Below are 15,598 nucleotides of genomic sequence, written 5' to 3' on the forward strand. Positions count from 1 at the left end.
GATTGAAAAATGAGGCCAGGTTCCAGCTCCAGCAAGCAGCAGAATTTGGCCATTTCAGCCACCCACATGATGCTGGCTTTAGAGACAAAGATACAAGAAAGGAGTTGAGGAATCTCCCCTCTGCTAAGGAAAGCATCTAAGGCCAGAGATATGTCAGCTGTTTCCCTGCATGGGGGCCCAGAGAGGCCATGATATGTAGCTGTGAAAATGAAGGCTAGATAATGTTAGAGCCCCCGAGAAGTTGGAGTTGCAGACATAGAATACCTGCCAAAAAGAGCTGTTAACAGAAAATGGAACTAACCAAAAGAGAGAGGTGTGTTACAGTCAGCAAAGCTAAAAGGACTTGAAGATCTGAAAAACACTTCGACATCAGACATGGAGAGGCCAAATATGGAGTTTGCCTTGCTGGGGTTCAGTCTTGCTTTCATCCATTATCTCCTCACAACACTCCTTTTCCCCTTTTTGGAATGCTAATGTATATTCTGTGCTATTGTGTGTTGAAATGTAATCTACTTTTTGATTTTGCTTTGACAGAGGTTTATGATTAAGACATTGCCATAAGTCTCAGAGACTTTGGATTTTTTTAAACAGTGTTGAGACTGTGATAGACTATGGTGACTTTTGAAGTTGGACTGAATGCATTTTTATATTTATAATATGCTTGCAAGTCTTTGGGGACCAGGAAGTGGAGTGTGGTGGTTTAAATGAGAATGGCCCCTATAGGCTCATATATTCGAAGGCTTAGTCACCAGAGGGCAGAACTCTTTGATATGATTAGAAGGTTTAGGAGGTGTTGCCTAATTGGAGAAAGTGTGTTACTGGAGGTGGGCTTTGAGGTTTCAAAAGCCCATGCCAGGTCTAGTCTCTCCCTTTGCTTACAGGTCAGGATGAAGAACTCTCAGCTACTTCTTTCTACCTACACACCACCATGGTGATTATGGACTATACTCTGAAACTGTAAGCAAGCACCCAATTAAATACTTTCTTTTATAAAAGTTGCCTTGGCCATGGCGTCTCTTTATAGCAATAGAACAGTGATTAAGAAACCAGCCAAGATTTTTCTAAAGGCTCTCTCTGAAAGCCTGGCTGGAACTCTGGCTTCATGACAGAAGAGAACAAGCCAAGGAAAGTTGCTACCAGCCAGAATAATGCCTCAGCCCTGCTCACAGGGACCTGGGTGCCAGCGACTCTCAGAGGCAACTGGCAACCCATGTTAGATCACAGTCCTCTACCACAACACTCTCTTTCTATATGTTTATTGAAATGAAAGCATGATCTGCTATTTTATGTGCCTAAAGGGTGACCCACTGTTGTGAAATTTTCGCTTACTAATTCAAATTTCTTTATAAAAGTGTTTTTAATTTTACTTTTACATTTGAAATGAGTAGTATTAAGAATCCTCAATTGTTTTAGAGGCACATTTTTTTTTTCTTTTCTTTTCAAGGTAGTGGGAAGCCAGGTTTACATGCCTATAATCCCAGCTCTTGGGAAGCTGAAGCAGGAGGACGGCACTGACAGTGTTGAGGATGACCTCAGCACTGTGTTGAGGTCAGTCTAGGCTAGAGTAAGATTCTGTCTCCCAAAAGACAAAGCAAAGACTGTAATAGCCAGATGGGATAGATGATTCCAAGGAGACAATATCTTCCAGACACAAGATGTGAACTCATGTGAACTCACAGAGACTGTAGCAGCCTTCACAGGACCTGCACAAGTTCAAGACAGGCTGAGTCCCAGCACTGGGGGAGAAAGCAGACACAGAGTCTATCTTAGTTAGGGTTTTATTGCTGTGAAGAGACATCACGACCATGACAACTCTTATAAAAGAAAATATTTCATTGGGGCCAGCTTATAGTCCAGAGTTCAGAGGTTTAGTCTGTTATCAGCATGGCAGCACGCAGGCAGACCTGGTGCTAGAGAGATAGCTGAATGTTCTACATCTGGATCAAGAGACAGCAGAAAGAGAACTGGCTTGAGTTTTTGAGACCTCAAAGTCCACTTCTTAATGACACACTTCCTCCCACAAAGCCGCACCTACTACAGCAAGGCCACACCTCCTAATAGTGCCACTCCCTATGGACTAAGTAGTCAAACACATGAGTCTATGGGGCCGTTCCTCCTCAAAGCAACACAGGCTCTCTCATCCCTAACAAAAAACTTATCCGTAATTGACACCCACTGGCAAAGGGAAAATCAGTTTTTCCAGTGGTATGTAACTGGGTTTTTCAACCATACTCCAAAGTAGGTCCCATGCCTAGGCATAGTTTTTGTGAATTTGTATGTGTATATGCAAATTTTTGTGAATTTTTCATTTTGTTTTTGCATTTTTTGTCATATTGTGCTTATACTTGTTTGTTTTGATTTTTGTTTTTGTGGGTTTTTATTGGTTTCTTGGATTGGGTTTGGGTTGGGGTTTTTGTTAACAAGAGAGAAAGAAGTCAGGTATGATGGCCCATGCCTTTGATTCCAGCACTCAGGGAGACAGAGGCCAACCTGGTCTACAAAGCAAGTCTAGGACAACCAAGGCTACACAAAGAAACCCTATCTTGAAAAACCAAAAAGAAGAAAGAGAGAGAGAGAAAGTTGGTTGATTGGTTAGGGAGGTGGGGAAGATCTGGGAGGAGTTGGGGGAGGGAAAAAACATGATCAAACTATATTGTAGGAAAAAAAATTTAAACGAAATAAGAACAAACCAAAGACAACAACAACAACAAAAAAACCTCAAGCAAACAAAAAAGTAAAAATCAGAAAGAAAGGATAAACTATGAACTTCTGAGTGGAAGAAAAATATCTTAATATATAATAGTGAATTTTCATCTTTATACCAAGACAGTTGCGTTTGGCTTGGGTTTCTTTGTTTTTCTGCTGTCTTGGAGCTAGAAGCCAGGGCGTTGAGCATTCTAAGCATGCATCTACCACCCCAGCCCTGGTAAGTTTTTCTGCTGCTTATAACCTTTCTTTTCACAGTGCAATTATTAGATACATGCAAAAGGAACCCATGAAGTCAGAAATGAAAGGGAGCCTGCAAAGCCTCCATCCCCACACCTCCAGCAGGAGTGGGAGCAAGGCAGAGGGGCTACTGGGCCACAGCAGCCTCAGCTGCACCCCAGCTCTTCTTTCTCTTGCACACACCCACTCTGCTGCACCATAATTCATGACAGCCTGCTCATGAGCTACAAGCAAACATCGGCGCCACAAGTATGCGGCTGCAGAGACTCTAGCCATCTCTGTGGTTCCTCCTTGCCCTACCCAGAATCTGCAAAGGCAAGGCAGGAGCCATCCTTTCCCCTTCTCCCCTGGGTTCTTACCTTGTGTGTCATGGCAGCATACAGCAGATAGCCTGCCTGTGTATGAACAAGTCCCTTGGGTGAGCCAGTGCTTCCAGAGGTGTAGAGCATGAAGAGCATGTCTTCACTGCTCATACTTTCAGGTTCGCACACAGGGGCCTCATTGGCCATCTCCTGGAAGGGACAGATGCACATCACCAGGTCAAGGCATTTAGCCACTCCCCTCCATTAGGCCCTTGCAGAGTACCACTTCCCTAAATGAAGTCAGGACTCTCAAAGTTACATTCTCTTTCAATTTTAAATGTATACACACACATACATAAAAACAGACTGAGGCTGGTGGTGTAGCTTAGTGTTTGAACTCCTACTTAGCATATGCAGAACTCTGGGCTCCACTCCCACTATGGGTTAGAGGAAATGGGGGACACCTCCAGGAAACCCAGGTGATCTAATAAAAATGTCTCCTCACAGAATAATGTCTCCAAAAGGAGACCAACAGAGCCAAAAACCACTGAGCCCTGGGGAGCCTGAAGAGACCCCAACCAAGGACAATTCATGGAGAGGGCCTAAAACCCCTGCCCAGATGTAGCTCATAGACTCAGTCTCCAATTGGGGTCCCTAGTAATAGGAATAGAGCCTGTGTCTGGCATGAACTCAGTGGCAGGCTCTCTGATCACCTCCTCCTGGTGGGAGCATCCTTGCCAGGCCAGAGGAAGACAATTCAGCCAGTCCTGATGAGACCTGATAGGCTAGGGTCAGATAGAAGAGGAGGTGGACCTCCCCTATCAGTGGACTAGGGGAGGGATATAGAGGGAGAAGAGGGAGGGAGGGTGAGGTTGACAGAAGACAATAGAGGGGGCCACAGCCAGGATACAAATTGAATAAATTATAATAAATTATGATAATTATAACAATAAGTTATACATAAGAAAAAAATAATCTCTCCTTACACTGTACCACGTGAGGTAAACCCACCTGCTCAAGGGGGATGTCCAGACTCCCCATATGAACCTTGATGTCCGTCCTGTGAGCCACCAGGACATGCTGGACTGTGGGGCAGTTCTTCACAGCTTCATCCACTATTTTCTTCAGCTCTACTACACGCCCTCCCCGGAGCCCTTGGTTGAAGGTGATAACAACCTTGCACTTGGCTAAAGGATACAACACAGACATACCTGATCAGCATAGACCCTCAAAGCCTGACCTGACTGGTAGCTGAATGCCCCTGACCTAAGAGTGTGGCCAACAGAACCAACAGAAAAAGTAAAGATCTGCTTGCTGTGTCAAATACAAGTGCCCCATCTTTCCCCAACTCTGAGGATGAGTAGGGGAACTAGAAACAGAGTACCTTGAGACTAAACTGTTCTCCCACAAGTCAGCAGCATAAAGACAGCTTCCCAGCCAGGATTCTACTCTCTCCAGGAGCTTTCTCCAAGTGAGGGATAGTCACATTGCCTGTTGTGACCACGTTGGCAAGTGGGACCAAGGTTTCCACATAGCCAGTGGTCCTTTGCTGTCCAGAGAATATAGTCTCTGGGTGGGTGAAGTTGTGGCCCAGCCTTGCCCTTACAAGAGTACTCACCTTGCCTTCATGGGAGCACACCCTCTTACATTCCTGCTCTTCAAGTATCCAGGCAGGCTTTGCTCAAGATTCTCCCTGAAAGTCCACACTTCTATATCCAAGGTAGCCGAGGCCCAGAGCAGAGTGTGAGAGACGCTATGGCGCTGAGGGACTACTCTTCACACTGCCTCAAGGGGACAATCCAACAGAATCCCATCTGTGGATTAATTTTAGTCTGGCCCTGTGTATGTGTCTAGAGCAAATATTCTGCAGTGATATTGCCTGTAGGGGCTTCCCACGTCCCTGAGTGTTATGGTTTGAATTTCAAGTGTCTCCCACAGATTTCCAAGCTGGTGGTGATATTTTGAGAGGTTCTGGTAACTTCAAGAGGTAGAAGGTGGCTACATTAACTAGGTTATTTTGGGGTGTGCAGTGAAGGTTGTATCCTACACACAAACATGCACATACACACACACACACCATATATATGCACACATACTCACACCACTAGTACACAAATCATATACACACACCACACACACACTCACAAACACACACATGCGCACACTAACACAGCACATATTCTTACACACACACTCACATACTCTCACACACACACATACACATACCACACACTCAGTCACACACAGTTTTTCTGCTTTCTGCTATGAGGTGAGCAGCCTCTGCCAGATGGTCCCATCACTGTGGCATTCCCCCTTGCTGCGGGCAAGAATCAGTAGAGCCAAGTAAAATGGACTGAAACCTCTGAAACCCTAACCCAAAATAAAGCCTTCCTCTCTCAAGGCGTTTTTTCTGAGGCATTTGGTTACAGTGATGTAAAAATAACTAATCTACTGGGACCTTAAATATCCACATCAAGAGCCTCCCCCTTCCCCGTGACCACAATGCTAGGGAGTCACCCCAAGCAGCTGTCTTCACCCAGAAGCTCTCAGGAGACAAAGTGCAAACCAGCAATGCTTGTGGTTACCCGATGCATGGGCCACGCACTGCTGTCCATGTTCCTGTGAGGGAAGCTCTGGAGTCCAGTTTCAGATCCTCTTCCCAGCCCTACAGCCTACCTTCAGTGGTGCTTCTCAGGATCACCTCCCGCATGACTAAAGACACAGGCTCCTCTTAGTGAACAATCCTTAAGAATAGTTGAAGAAGGGGCCCTCCCGCGCCTCATAATCAGCCAGCCTCTGCACTGTCATACTGTTCATTCAGCGGTCCTTGGGTTCTGGGAGCTTCCCCAGCACCCAACTACCAAATTACCACATATTACAGCCAGTTAGGGCCAAATAAGATTCCTCACCTCAGAGAATCTTGGCAGACACACAGTCCCGATGGCCATACCGGGAGAAGGAGGGACAACCTAACGAGTGCCACAGCACCAACCCTGTAGGAAACCCCAGCTTTCCCACTCACCAGCTGTGCGAATTTGGGTAAATGACTTAATTCTCTGTGTCTACTTCCTGATTTAAAGGAAAGAGTAGTCAGTGTGGCGATGCACACTTTAATACCAGCACTCGAGAGGGAGAGGCAGGCTGATCTGAGTTGAGACCAGCCTGGTCTACGTAATGAGTTCCAGGGCAGCCAGAGCTACATAGTAAGACCCTAGCTCAAAAAACAAAGGGGGTGAGGGGAAACAATAGTAACCTCTTCATAAAGAAAGGACCTGAACCAGACAGGTGCATAGCCAAGTGAAGGCCTGATCCTAGGATAAGTGGAGTCCTAGTCAACTAGCACCAATCCGTCTCAAAATCTTTCAAAAACAAAAGTAGTGCATATTTCCAAATTCATTTTATGAGACCAGCATTATTCTGATGCCAATGTCAGACAAAAACACTAAAAAAAACCTATTGGTGAATAAATATCCCTCCTGAACAATGGTGCAGAACCCCTCAATGTCATGCTGTACCTCACAGCAAGTAGGGTTTGCCCACAGGAAAGCAAGGATAGTTCAGCAAGCAGAACCCAACAATATCATACACTGTATTAACAGAATAAAGGACAAGCCTATGTTTCAACAAATAAAGGGAAGTGCTTGACACATTCAACGCTTTTGATGCTAGAAACATGAAACAAGATGAATAGTCGTCGACCTGATGAAGGGCATCCATGTGATGCCGTAGCTAACATCACCTTCCCACTGAAAAAAACTAAAGTGTTCCCTCTGAGATCAGGACAAAGATGAGCATGCCAGCTCACCCCTGCCCCCACCACTGGTCAACATGGTCACAGGACTTCCAGGCAGAGCCATTAGCCAAGAGAACGGAATCACCAAGAGTGGAAAGAAAGAAATAACACTATCTCTACCCACAGAATGCATGACACTGTAGGTATGAAATCCATTTAAAAACCGTGAAGGCTAATAAACAATAAACTTACAGGATATAAGAATAAAATGAAAATTTCAGTTGTATTTGATGGACAAAATGGTGTCCACCTATGATCCCAGCCCCCAAATACTGAGACCAGTAAATTTCAAGGCCAGTGAGAAGACTGTCTCACAACCCGAGTGGGAGTGTACAAGGCCTTGGGCTCAATTCTCAATACACACACGTATACACATGCCTGCATGCTATTCATTGTACTTCTCTCAAAATGAGCAACTACAAGGATACTAAGAGAAAACAAGACAGACTAATTCTCAGTGGCTTCCAGAATCTGTGACCTTCCTCGAGGAGCCTGCCCAGGGTCTGTATATGGGAAACAGAGGGCTCAAGCTGGATAGACAGTGGGCTACCATCCATCCGTCCATCCGTCTGTCTGTCCGTCCATCCATCTAGGCCTCTGACAACACTGAAAGCAAAGACATGCTGCTGCTGCTCTTTCTAGGAGACTCAGACCCACCTGCAACCTGAAAATATGTTTTTTAAAACAGGGTCTCTCTATATAGCCATGGCTGGCCTGAAACTCTATATAGACCAGACCAGCCTCAAACAGAGATCCACCTGCCTTTGCCTCCCAAGTGCTGGGATTAAAAGAGTGCACTATGGCCAGTGGGTCTGAAAGTCTTACCGATAAACCAGGCTTCTGGAGGCAGGTATTTCCCACCCCTCAGCCAGTGCTGTTGAATTTCAGTACAACAAGCCTGCCAGACCACTGTGTCCTTTCACCAGCAGTGTGGCCCTAACAGTCCTTCTAGGCCTCACACAGATGCATTCTTCCCATCATGGGCCTGGTACTCTGCTGTCTCCCTCACTGGAACTTTCCCCTCCCTGCTTTGTTTGGCAAACTCCATCTGATATACTCAGATCTAGGCCTATTTATTCACCACAGGCCTGCCCTGGTGGCACCTGCCTTTGGTCTGTGCAACTTCTTACTGATGGCTAGCTCCACTAGTCTCTGCTGAGAACATAAGGTCTGTGGACTCCTGAACTCCTCCCATACCCACCCATGCTTACCATCATTGATCCTCCCAGCCAAGGACTCTGCACTAAAGCCAGCAAATACCACTGTGTGGATAGCTCCAATCCTCGCACAGGCTAGCATTGCTGCCACAGCCTGTGGGGACACAGGCATGTAGATGGCCACACGGTCCCCTCGGTGCACTCCATGCCTCTTCAGCGTGTTGGCCAGGCGGCATGTGGTCTCCAGAAGCTCCCTACAGCATAGGGGAGGGAAGGCCATTAGAGACAGGGAAGAGAGCCACAGTACAGCACAATGGGACAAGTCACAGATTGCAGGCGCTGTCTCCCAGCCCAGTGCAGGAGGATGAAAGAACTTGCAGCTTGGCAAGACAGAAATGTTTTCAATGTTTGGACATGCTCAGCCATACTGGTAAGGCTGTCCTCACAGCCTTTCTATTTCTGAGAGGTCATATTCCCAAGGTCATGTTGGATTCAAAAATGTAAGAGGTAGGTTTTAAAGAAAGTCTTCTGGCAGGAGAAAAGGAGGCTCATAGTCTTCTATATCAATAGAAGCCAATGGTGCCAAGAAACTCTCCTTCTAGTCAGGGACTTAGACCTTGGTAGGGCAGGTGCCAACTTAGTGAAACCATAGTGACTGGGAAGACAGAGATGACTACCCTGGCCATAACTGCCTCGGCAGAATTGAGAGGCAGAGATCTGTGCTAGGTACCTACCAGGCACAGATGACAAATTGGCAACACACACACACACACACACACACACACACACACACACACACACACACCTCTATGCATGCACATGGTGTAAAGAGACCTTCTCCAGGTTGCAACAAAAGATAGTAAGCTGGGTTGGTTCAGAGTTAACTCATGATTCCTTCATCATCATAGTCCTTGACTAATCATAGCTCATGACACTGAACTCCAAGAAAACCAGGAGTATAGGATAGGAAAGCTGCCCCATTGTGAAGGCAGAAGAGGAGAAAAACAGAGGCAGGACAGAAGTAAGCCTATCAAGGCTATTTGAATACCTTGTCTCATTAAACTTGGACATGCCAAATGGATACCCAGTCATTTTCCCTCTTTTTCTATACATTTTTCATTAACTATTTACAATAATAATAAAAAAAAAAACCTTACTCAGAAAGAAAGGCCCCTTTTTTCTGGGCTGATGGAGGTTACCACCATCAGAGGGCCACATTCCTGCCCTCTGAGTTGCACTGAGATGCTCCAAATAGGGCAGGGCCAGGCCTGCAAACAGGCCCAAGGTGGGACTCTGTTTCAATACCCTCAAAGCCACTGAAAAGCATAGTTCCCTATCTACAGGGCTTTAAGAAAGGCTAAGCTCAACAAGAGGCCTCTGGGAAACCACAGCAGAATTAAAATGCAGCCCCCATCTCAGGCAGAGTTCAAGGAGCCCTTTGTTTCTTCTGAAGCCATCCCACAAAGGAACACAAATAAGCCTGATGCCCATCCACCCTGCTATTGGCCCAGCTGCTGGCTACTTCTACCCAGCTCAGTCCAATGGCTCTTGAGGGTTTCCATCTTTTCTCCCTGAAGCTGTAAAGAGGACAAAGGCGATATTCAGTGGTACTCTGCCTACCCTTTCCCTAAGTTAACAATGAAAGAACACTCTGAGACCAAAGCTACAGAGTAGGGCCCAGAAACAGCCCTACTCTGCTGAAAGGCCTGCCCAGTGCTAAAATAAAATAATAAAATAAAATAAAATAAAATAATTAAAAAAGCAGCTGCAAAATAAACCAGGCCCTTCCCATCAGCTCTGTTTTCAGATCTCTAGAGTTTATACCCTGTGCTGAGAAAGATGCAGTCTAGAGTACCATGCCTACTGACCAGTGGTGTTGAAACCCAGCCTTTACCCTGTAGCCCTGAGGCAGCCGTTTAAAGAGGACTGTGGCCTGTTTGTAGAGCAAGACCTTCCTATATCAGACGCAACCCTACTACAAGTTCTGTAATCAGCCTGACACTTGCCTAAAGTCACACAATGGAATTGCACCCTCCACTTCCATCCCGAGAGTCTGAGATGACCTCCAAACAGGAAACAGCTGGAAAGAGAATCTAGCGGGAGGAGAGGAAGAAGCTGTATTTCCGTATTCATTTTTCTTTCAGTCAACGTTGGATTTTGTTGTTTTGAGAATAAGACCTGAAACTGCAAATAGCCTAGACTGGCCTGGAACTCACCAACTTCTGCCTCACCTCATATGTGTTAGAATCACAAATATGTGCCACCGTGCCCAGGTTGAAGATGTTTTATTGTTGTTGTTTTGTTTTAGTTATTTTATTTTATTTTTCTTCATGACTAATACCGAAAGCTTCTTTCCTTCCTAGTCATTTCCCTGATGCTAGACCAAGGAAGGAAAATATTGATTGCTGAGTGTTTGGGTGTTGTGTTTAGGAAACAACAAATTGAAAACAGATGGTCTACCCATTTCCTACACTGACTCTGGCTCTTCATGACACTAGCTGAAAATCTTATCTTCTTTAGTACCTTTCTGCTCCACTAGACTACAAGGTCTGCTTAGACATAGCTTTGTTTCTTACTTATTGCCTTATGATCAACATTTATAATAAGGCTAGGTAACAGAAGATACTCAGTAAATATTAAATAGATGAGTACAGCACATGAACATAAAATGAAAGCCATATAGGCCCAGGGCAATGAGCTACATTCACTGGCAAAATCCCTCTACACTGCAAGCCTTGAGGGCCAACTCCATGACCTAAGCAAACACAGAAGGGCTCTGCTACAGTCTCTAGAATTTAGTATTCCCTTTGGTGCACATGAGAGAGGAAACGGTGGGTTTTAGTGACGCAGAATGTGACAAGACCAACCTTTCACTCCCAGCAAGGCACAGCAGGTCCTGCACCCTATCTTGAAGAACCAGCCCAAGGGAACGGTCACTGAACCATGAAGCCTGATTTCATGGTGACAAATTCACTCACTCTGCTGCTTACAACCCCCAGAGAATGGAAGCCACAGAAATAGGCTGGACGTGTTCATAAACCAAGTGCACCGTCATGTGATGTTATGGCCATGACTTTTAGCAAAGAGCTTTGACAAAAATGTTAAGAGTCAGCTGGTCATGGTGGCACATGTCTTTAATCCCAGCATTCAGGAGGCAGAGGCATGTGGATCTCTGTGAATTTGAGGCCAGCCTGGCCTACTCCAGGACAGCCAGAAACCCTATCTCAAATCCTTGCCCCTCAAAAAAAGAAAAAGAAAATATTAAGAGTCACACACATATCAACTCGGAAAACTCCCAAAGCTGCTGTTGGCCAGTGAAAGCCAAAGACACCATCAGGGGATCCCCATGAGACAACAGCTGGGACTGACACGTCATCTGGTCAACCTGGGCCACTCCAGCTATATTTTCTAAGTTCTTTCAGAAAACGGATGCACTTCCCTTGAGGTATGCCACACTCTAGTGAAGGTACTTACCTCAGCCTCTATCTCTCAGAGAGCTGTCTCCCTGGACACCCAGTAGTATTTGAGCAAAGGTAAGGATGTGTTCTGTAACTTAATGCATAGCAGCCATTATCCTGTTAACTGGAGCAGCTGTGAATACCTGCAGGACACTCCCAGCAAGACCTGGCCCTGTTCCCCTCTCGCAGAAGGGGGTGATATTAGACCCTCCCCGGGACTCCAACCTCTCCCTCCTGTACCACCCCTTCTCCCAGTGTATGCAATTCCACACTAGCTGCTTGTGATCTTGGGGTGCTAGAAGTGTATAGAGTTTGGAAAGTAGTCATGCATGCTGGAGTAGCATGTTTCAGTCATGCAACTGTTTTGTGGCGTTTTGGGGGAGGGTCGACTCACCTCTGCTCTTGTAACTAACCCCTCTCCTGTGCTTCTGTTTCACCATGCTACCTTGGGGTGGAACTGTTGCTTTGCCCCATTTGTCGTGAGTAGGCATGAGAGAAGCTAATTTAACAAGATCCTACTGGGCTCCCCACATTTTGGAATAAAATGGCCATATTAAAGAGTCCACGACTAAGGAGACTGTGGATCCTAGCTATGATGTCCCAGGCATCTTTAAAGGTGTTCCATAGATGGCAGCTATTGTAATTACATAAAATGGGCTAAGAGGTGGGAAAAGAGTAAATATAGACAGCTCCTTAGCTGCTTTTTTTTTTCTCACATTGGGTATTGCACCCAGGACCTCACACATGTAAAACAATCACTCTATTGCTGACCTACATACACAGTTAATTTTATTTATTGAGACAGACTGTTTAAAGGATACATTTGACACTGTTCTGGGGCTAGAAGCCAGACCCTTACCCATGCTAGGCAAGCATCCCACAGACAACCTTACACCCATAGTTCTCTAATGACTCCTTAGCACAGGAAGACACCTCATGTGTCTCTTTCCCAGGAGGGAGAATATGAAAATGCCAGTTTGTCCTATGTAAGTTGCCAGATCAGATCCTCGGCTCTGGGCAAACGTGACTGACCCAAGTGTTTATGGAGGCCCTGAGTGAAGCATTTCACCTGACCTGGCCAGTCCACCTGCTTTGTGGCCACCTCTGCCAGCACTGGGTGCTCCGCAAGAGTGTTTAGGTAACGTCTGGCCTTTAGGAACCTAGCCAGAGGCTCAACAGCAAAAAGTACAGGCCTATCCAGACAAGACCACCTGAGGGTCATCAGGATATAAAAGAAATTATTGATCCAAAAAGGGTTTGGCTTCTTCTTCATTTTCTTTTAAGAAAGCAACAACAAGTTTTATTCATATTAAAAGAAAAGCCAGGGGGGAAATATTGTGGATATAAACATGTTTTTGTTTTAATCCCAATTGTGGGCTGTGGGACTGATTCAGACTGTCCACAGCAGCAAACTATTTGCCTCCTGTGGGCTCTGAGAAGTGCTCTTTGCCAGCTGCAGATAGTTTAAATCTAAGGACTCTGGAGAGAGAGTAAATGTCAGGACCCAGAACGTGTTGAGGAGCTCCAGACAAGAACAAGGCTACTGCTGCTTCTCCCTTCTGGCTCGTGGTGGCTGTTGATGCAGTGAGACAAGAAGTTGGAGATCTCCTGAAAGGATTGTACTACAAGGAACCCAAGGACCCTAACCAGCAGGAAGCAGCTAACAGAACTGCACTCCCTCTCCCACCAACCCTTTCTCTCTCCTACCTGGTATTGGGATGTTGGGAGGGATTACAGTGGAGTAGGAAGAAAGAGATACAAGATATATAAGTAAAAGAGTTTTTAAAAAGTACAGCAGCCACCTGCCAGAACAACAGCGGGAGCAGCTCTCAGAAGGGTGCAGGATCACCCACAAGCACAACTGCTAACCTCTTGGGGTCCAGGCTTGGGGTTTAGAGAAGCTGAGGGGAAGGCAGGCCCACCCTATACCATCTGTAAAACCACCAACCACCCACCGTGTGCCACCCCTCCTTCTCCAGCCATACTAGCTCCCCACTATGAGCACAGGACGCCTTCTCTCTAGGCCAGCCATGGCCACTTTCAGGTCCATCACCTTTTAACACCTCAGCCTAAAGTGTCTGGTTCCCTCTCCCATAGTCTCCTTTCCCTCCTGTGCTATAACAGCAGTAACACCTGTACCCGAGTGTTCCAAATCCTTCAGATGAAACAACTTTCATAATAGCTTTCTGTCACTGAAGCAAAATACCTGAGATAATCACCTTAGGAAAAAAAAAGGTTTGTTCTGGGCTCATGGTTTTATACTTATTTATTATTTCATGGTTATTTCGACTGATTTGGGCCTGTAGTGGAGGCTCAGTGCATCATGGTGAGAGTAGGTGGTGAAGTCTTCTCACCGTGATGTGACAGGGAGAGAAAGGAAAGGAAAGCAGGAGGCACACCAGTCCCGATATCTTCTTCAAGAATAAGCCCACAACAACCTAAACGCCTCCCCTAAGACTTTACTTCCTTTTTTCCCCCCTTCAACTTTTCAAGCCAGGGTTTGCCTGTGTAGCCTTGGCTGACCTGGACTCACTTTGTAGACCAGGCTGGACTTTACTTCTTGAAGCCTCTACCACCTTTTAGCATTATAGGCTGCACACAGTACTGTCAACAGATGGGTCTTGGGGTGGGGGCGGGGGGTGGAGAACAGTCAAAACTTCAACTTCAATGACCAAACAATCTGTGGACTCTGAACTCTTTCTCCATACAAGGAAACTGAGGCACATGAAAGTAAGCTACTTTTTTTCTCAAAGCTATTCAACCAAATTAATTGAGGGAGTATGTGAGCTCCAAAAGCCTGGCCCTTACCCAGCCTCTCTCATAAACCTCAGTGCTATGATAATCTCCTCTCTTTATAATATAACATGTTCCCCCAAAATCATGAGTTTCCTCCTTCAGCAAGTTAATGTCATTACCATTCCCCTTGAGCTAGTTTGCTTTTGGCTATTTGTTTTAAAGAGGAGTGGGCTGAGCGGAGACAGCCTGTGCTCAGCATGTGTGAGCCCTGGTGCACAAGATGGGAAGAGGAAGGAACCGGAGGCTGATTTGTTCAAAACAGAGCTTAGATATGGGAGAGATGGCTCAGCAGTTAAAAGAAAACACTGCTCTTGCACAGAGCCCAAGTCCAGGTCCCAGTATCCACGTAGGCCAGTCACACTTGTGACTCCAGTTCCAGGGGGGAATCCAAAGCCTCTCGACTCTTTAGGCACCTCCACTCACATGCACGTATCTGTACACAATATGAATAATTTGAAAATAAACCTTTTTGAAAACAGGAAAGTTAGCAAAAGAATGGATTAAAGTCCACCACCTTGGAAGGTAAATGAAGCCTTTCTTTATATCAGCAGGATGGAGAGCAGGTGTGAGGGGAGAAGTGTAAAACCACACTCAACACCTCCTACCCCTGGGGTTGCCCAGCCATGTTCACATCCCACATCCCTGACCAAAGCCAGCAGGCTGACAGCCAAAACATATACCCTGAAAGATATAAGTAACCAGTCAGACCTAAGAAAGATGCTGCTCTCCTGAATGTCTGATTTCCCCTTCACCCACCTCTTATCTATAGAAAAGAAGTTCTCTCCCTTCCAGGCACAAAGCACAGCTCACACATCCCAGGGGATGCCAGTGACAAAGCAGGAAGCACTCTGGAGGCTCCCACGGGCTAGAAGCCCAGGGAGCTAGTAGAATCCCAGCATGGAAGCCAGCAAAAACAGCTGGCCCGGGTGGAACACTTTACCCTGGCCTACAGACTTGTTTACTGCTCCAAAACCACACAGGGAGTCCTTTTTCCGGTGAGATGTAAAAATGGATGCAGCTGTTAACCTTCTAAAACATTTACTTTTCCCTGTGATTAAAAACAACAACGACACCAAAAAAATATGGTTCCCTCTCAAAAAAAAAAAAAAAAAAAAAAAAAAAAAAAAATAAAGATACCAGCAAAGA

The 15,598-nt window shown here is 45.8% G+C and overlaps 1 protein-coding gene across 2 annotated transcripts in view; it reads right to left on the minus strand.

The window, feature by feature from the left end:
• Nucleotides 1-15,598, minus strand: part of Acss1 (acyl-CoA synthetase short chain family member 1) — a 49,719-nt gene that overhangs the window by 16,287 nt on the left and 17,834 nt on the right. For both annotated transcript variants that reach the window (XM_055602594.1, XM_055602593.1), the window contains exons 3-5: nt 8,253-8,452; nt 4,260-4,435; nt 3,306-3,458 (exon numbers count right to left, since the gene is read on the minus strand). In XM_055602594.1, the coding sequence (XP_055458569.1) occupies nt 3,306-3,458; nt 4,260-4,435; nt 8,253-8,452 (529 nt within the window). The remainder of the gene's footprint in view (nt 1-3,305; nt 3,459-4,259; nt 4,436-8,252; nt 8,453-15,598) is intronic.

This window comes from Psammomys obesus, unplaced genomic scaffold, assembly GCF_907164565.1.
Source record: "Psammomys obesus unplaced genomic scaffold, mPsaObe1.curated_primary_1811, whole genome shotgun sequence".
NCBI classification, from domain to species: domain Eukaryota; kingdom Metazoa; phylum Chordata; class Mammalia; order Rodentia; family Muridae; genus Psammomys; species Psammomys obesus.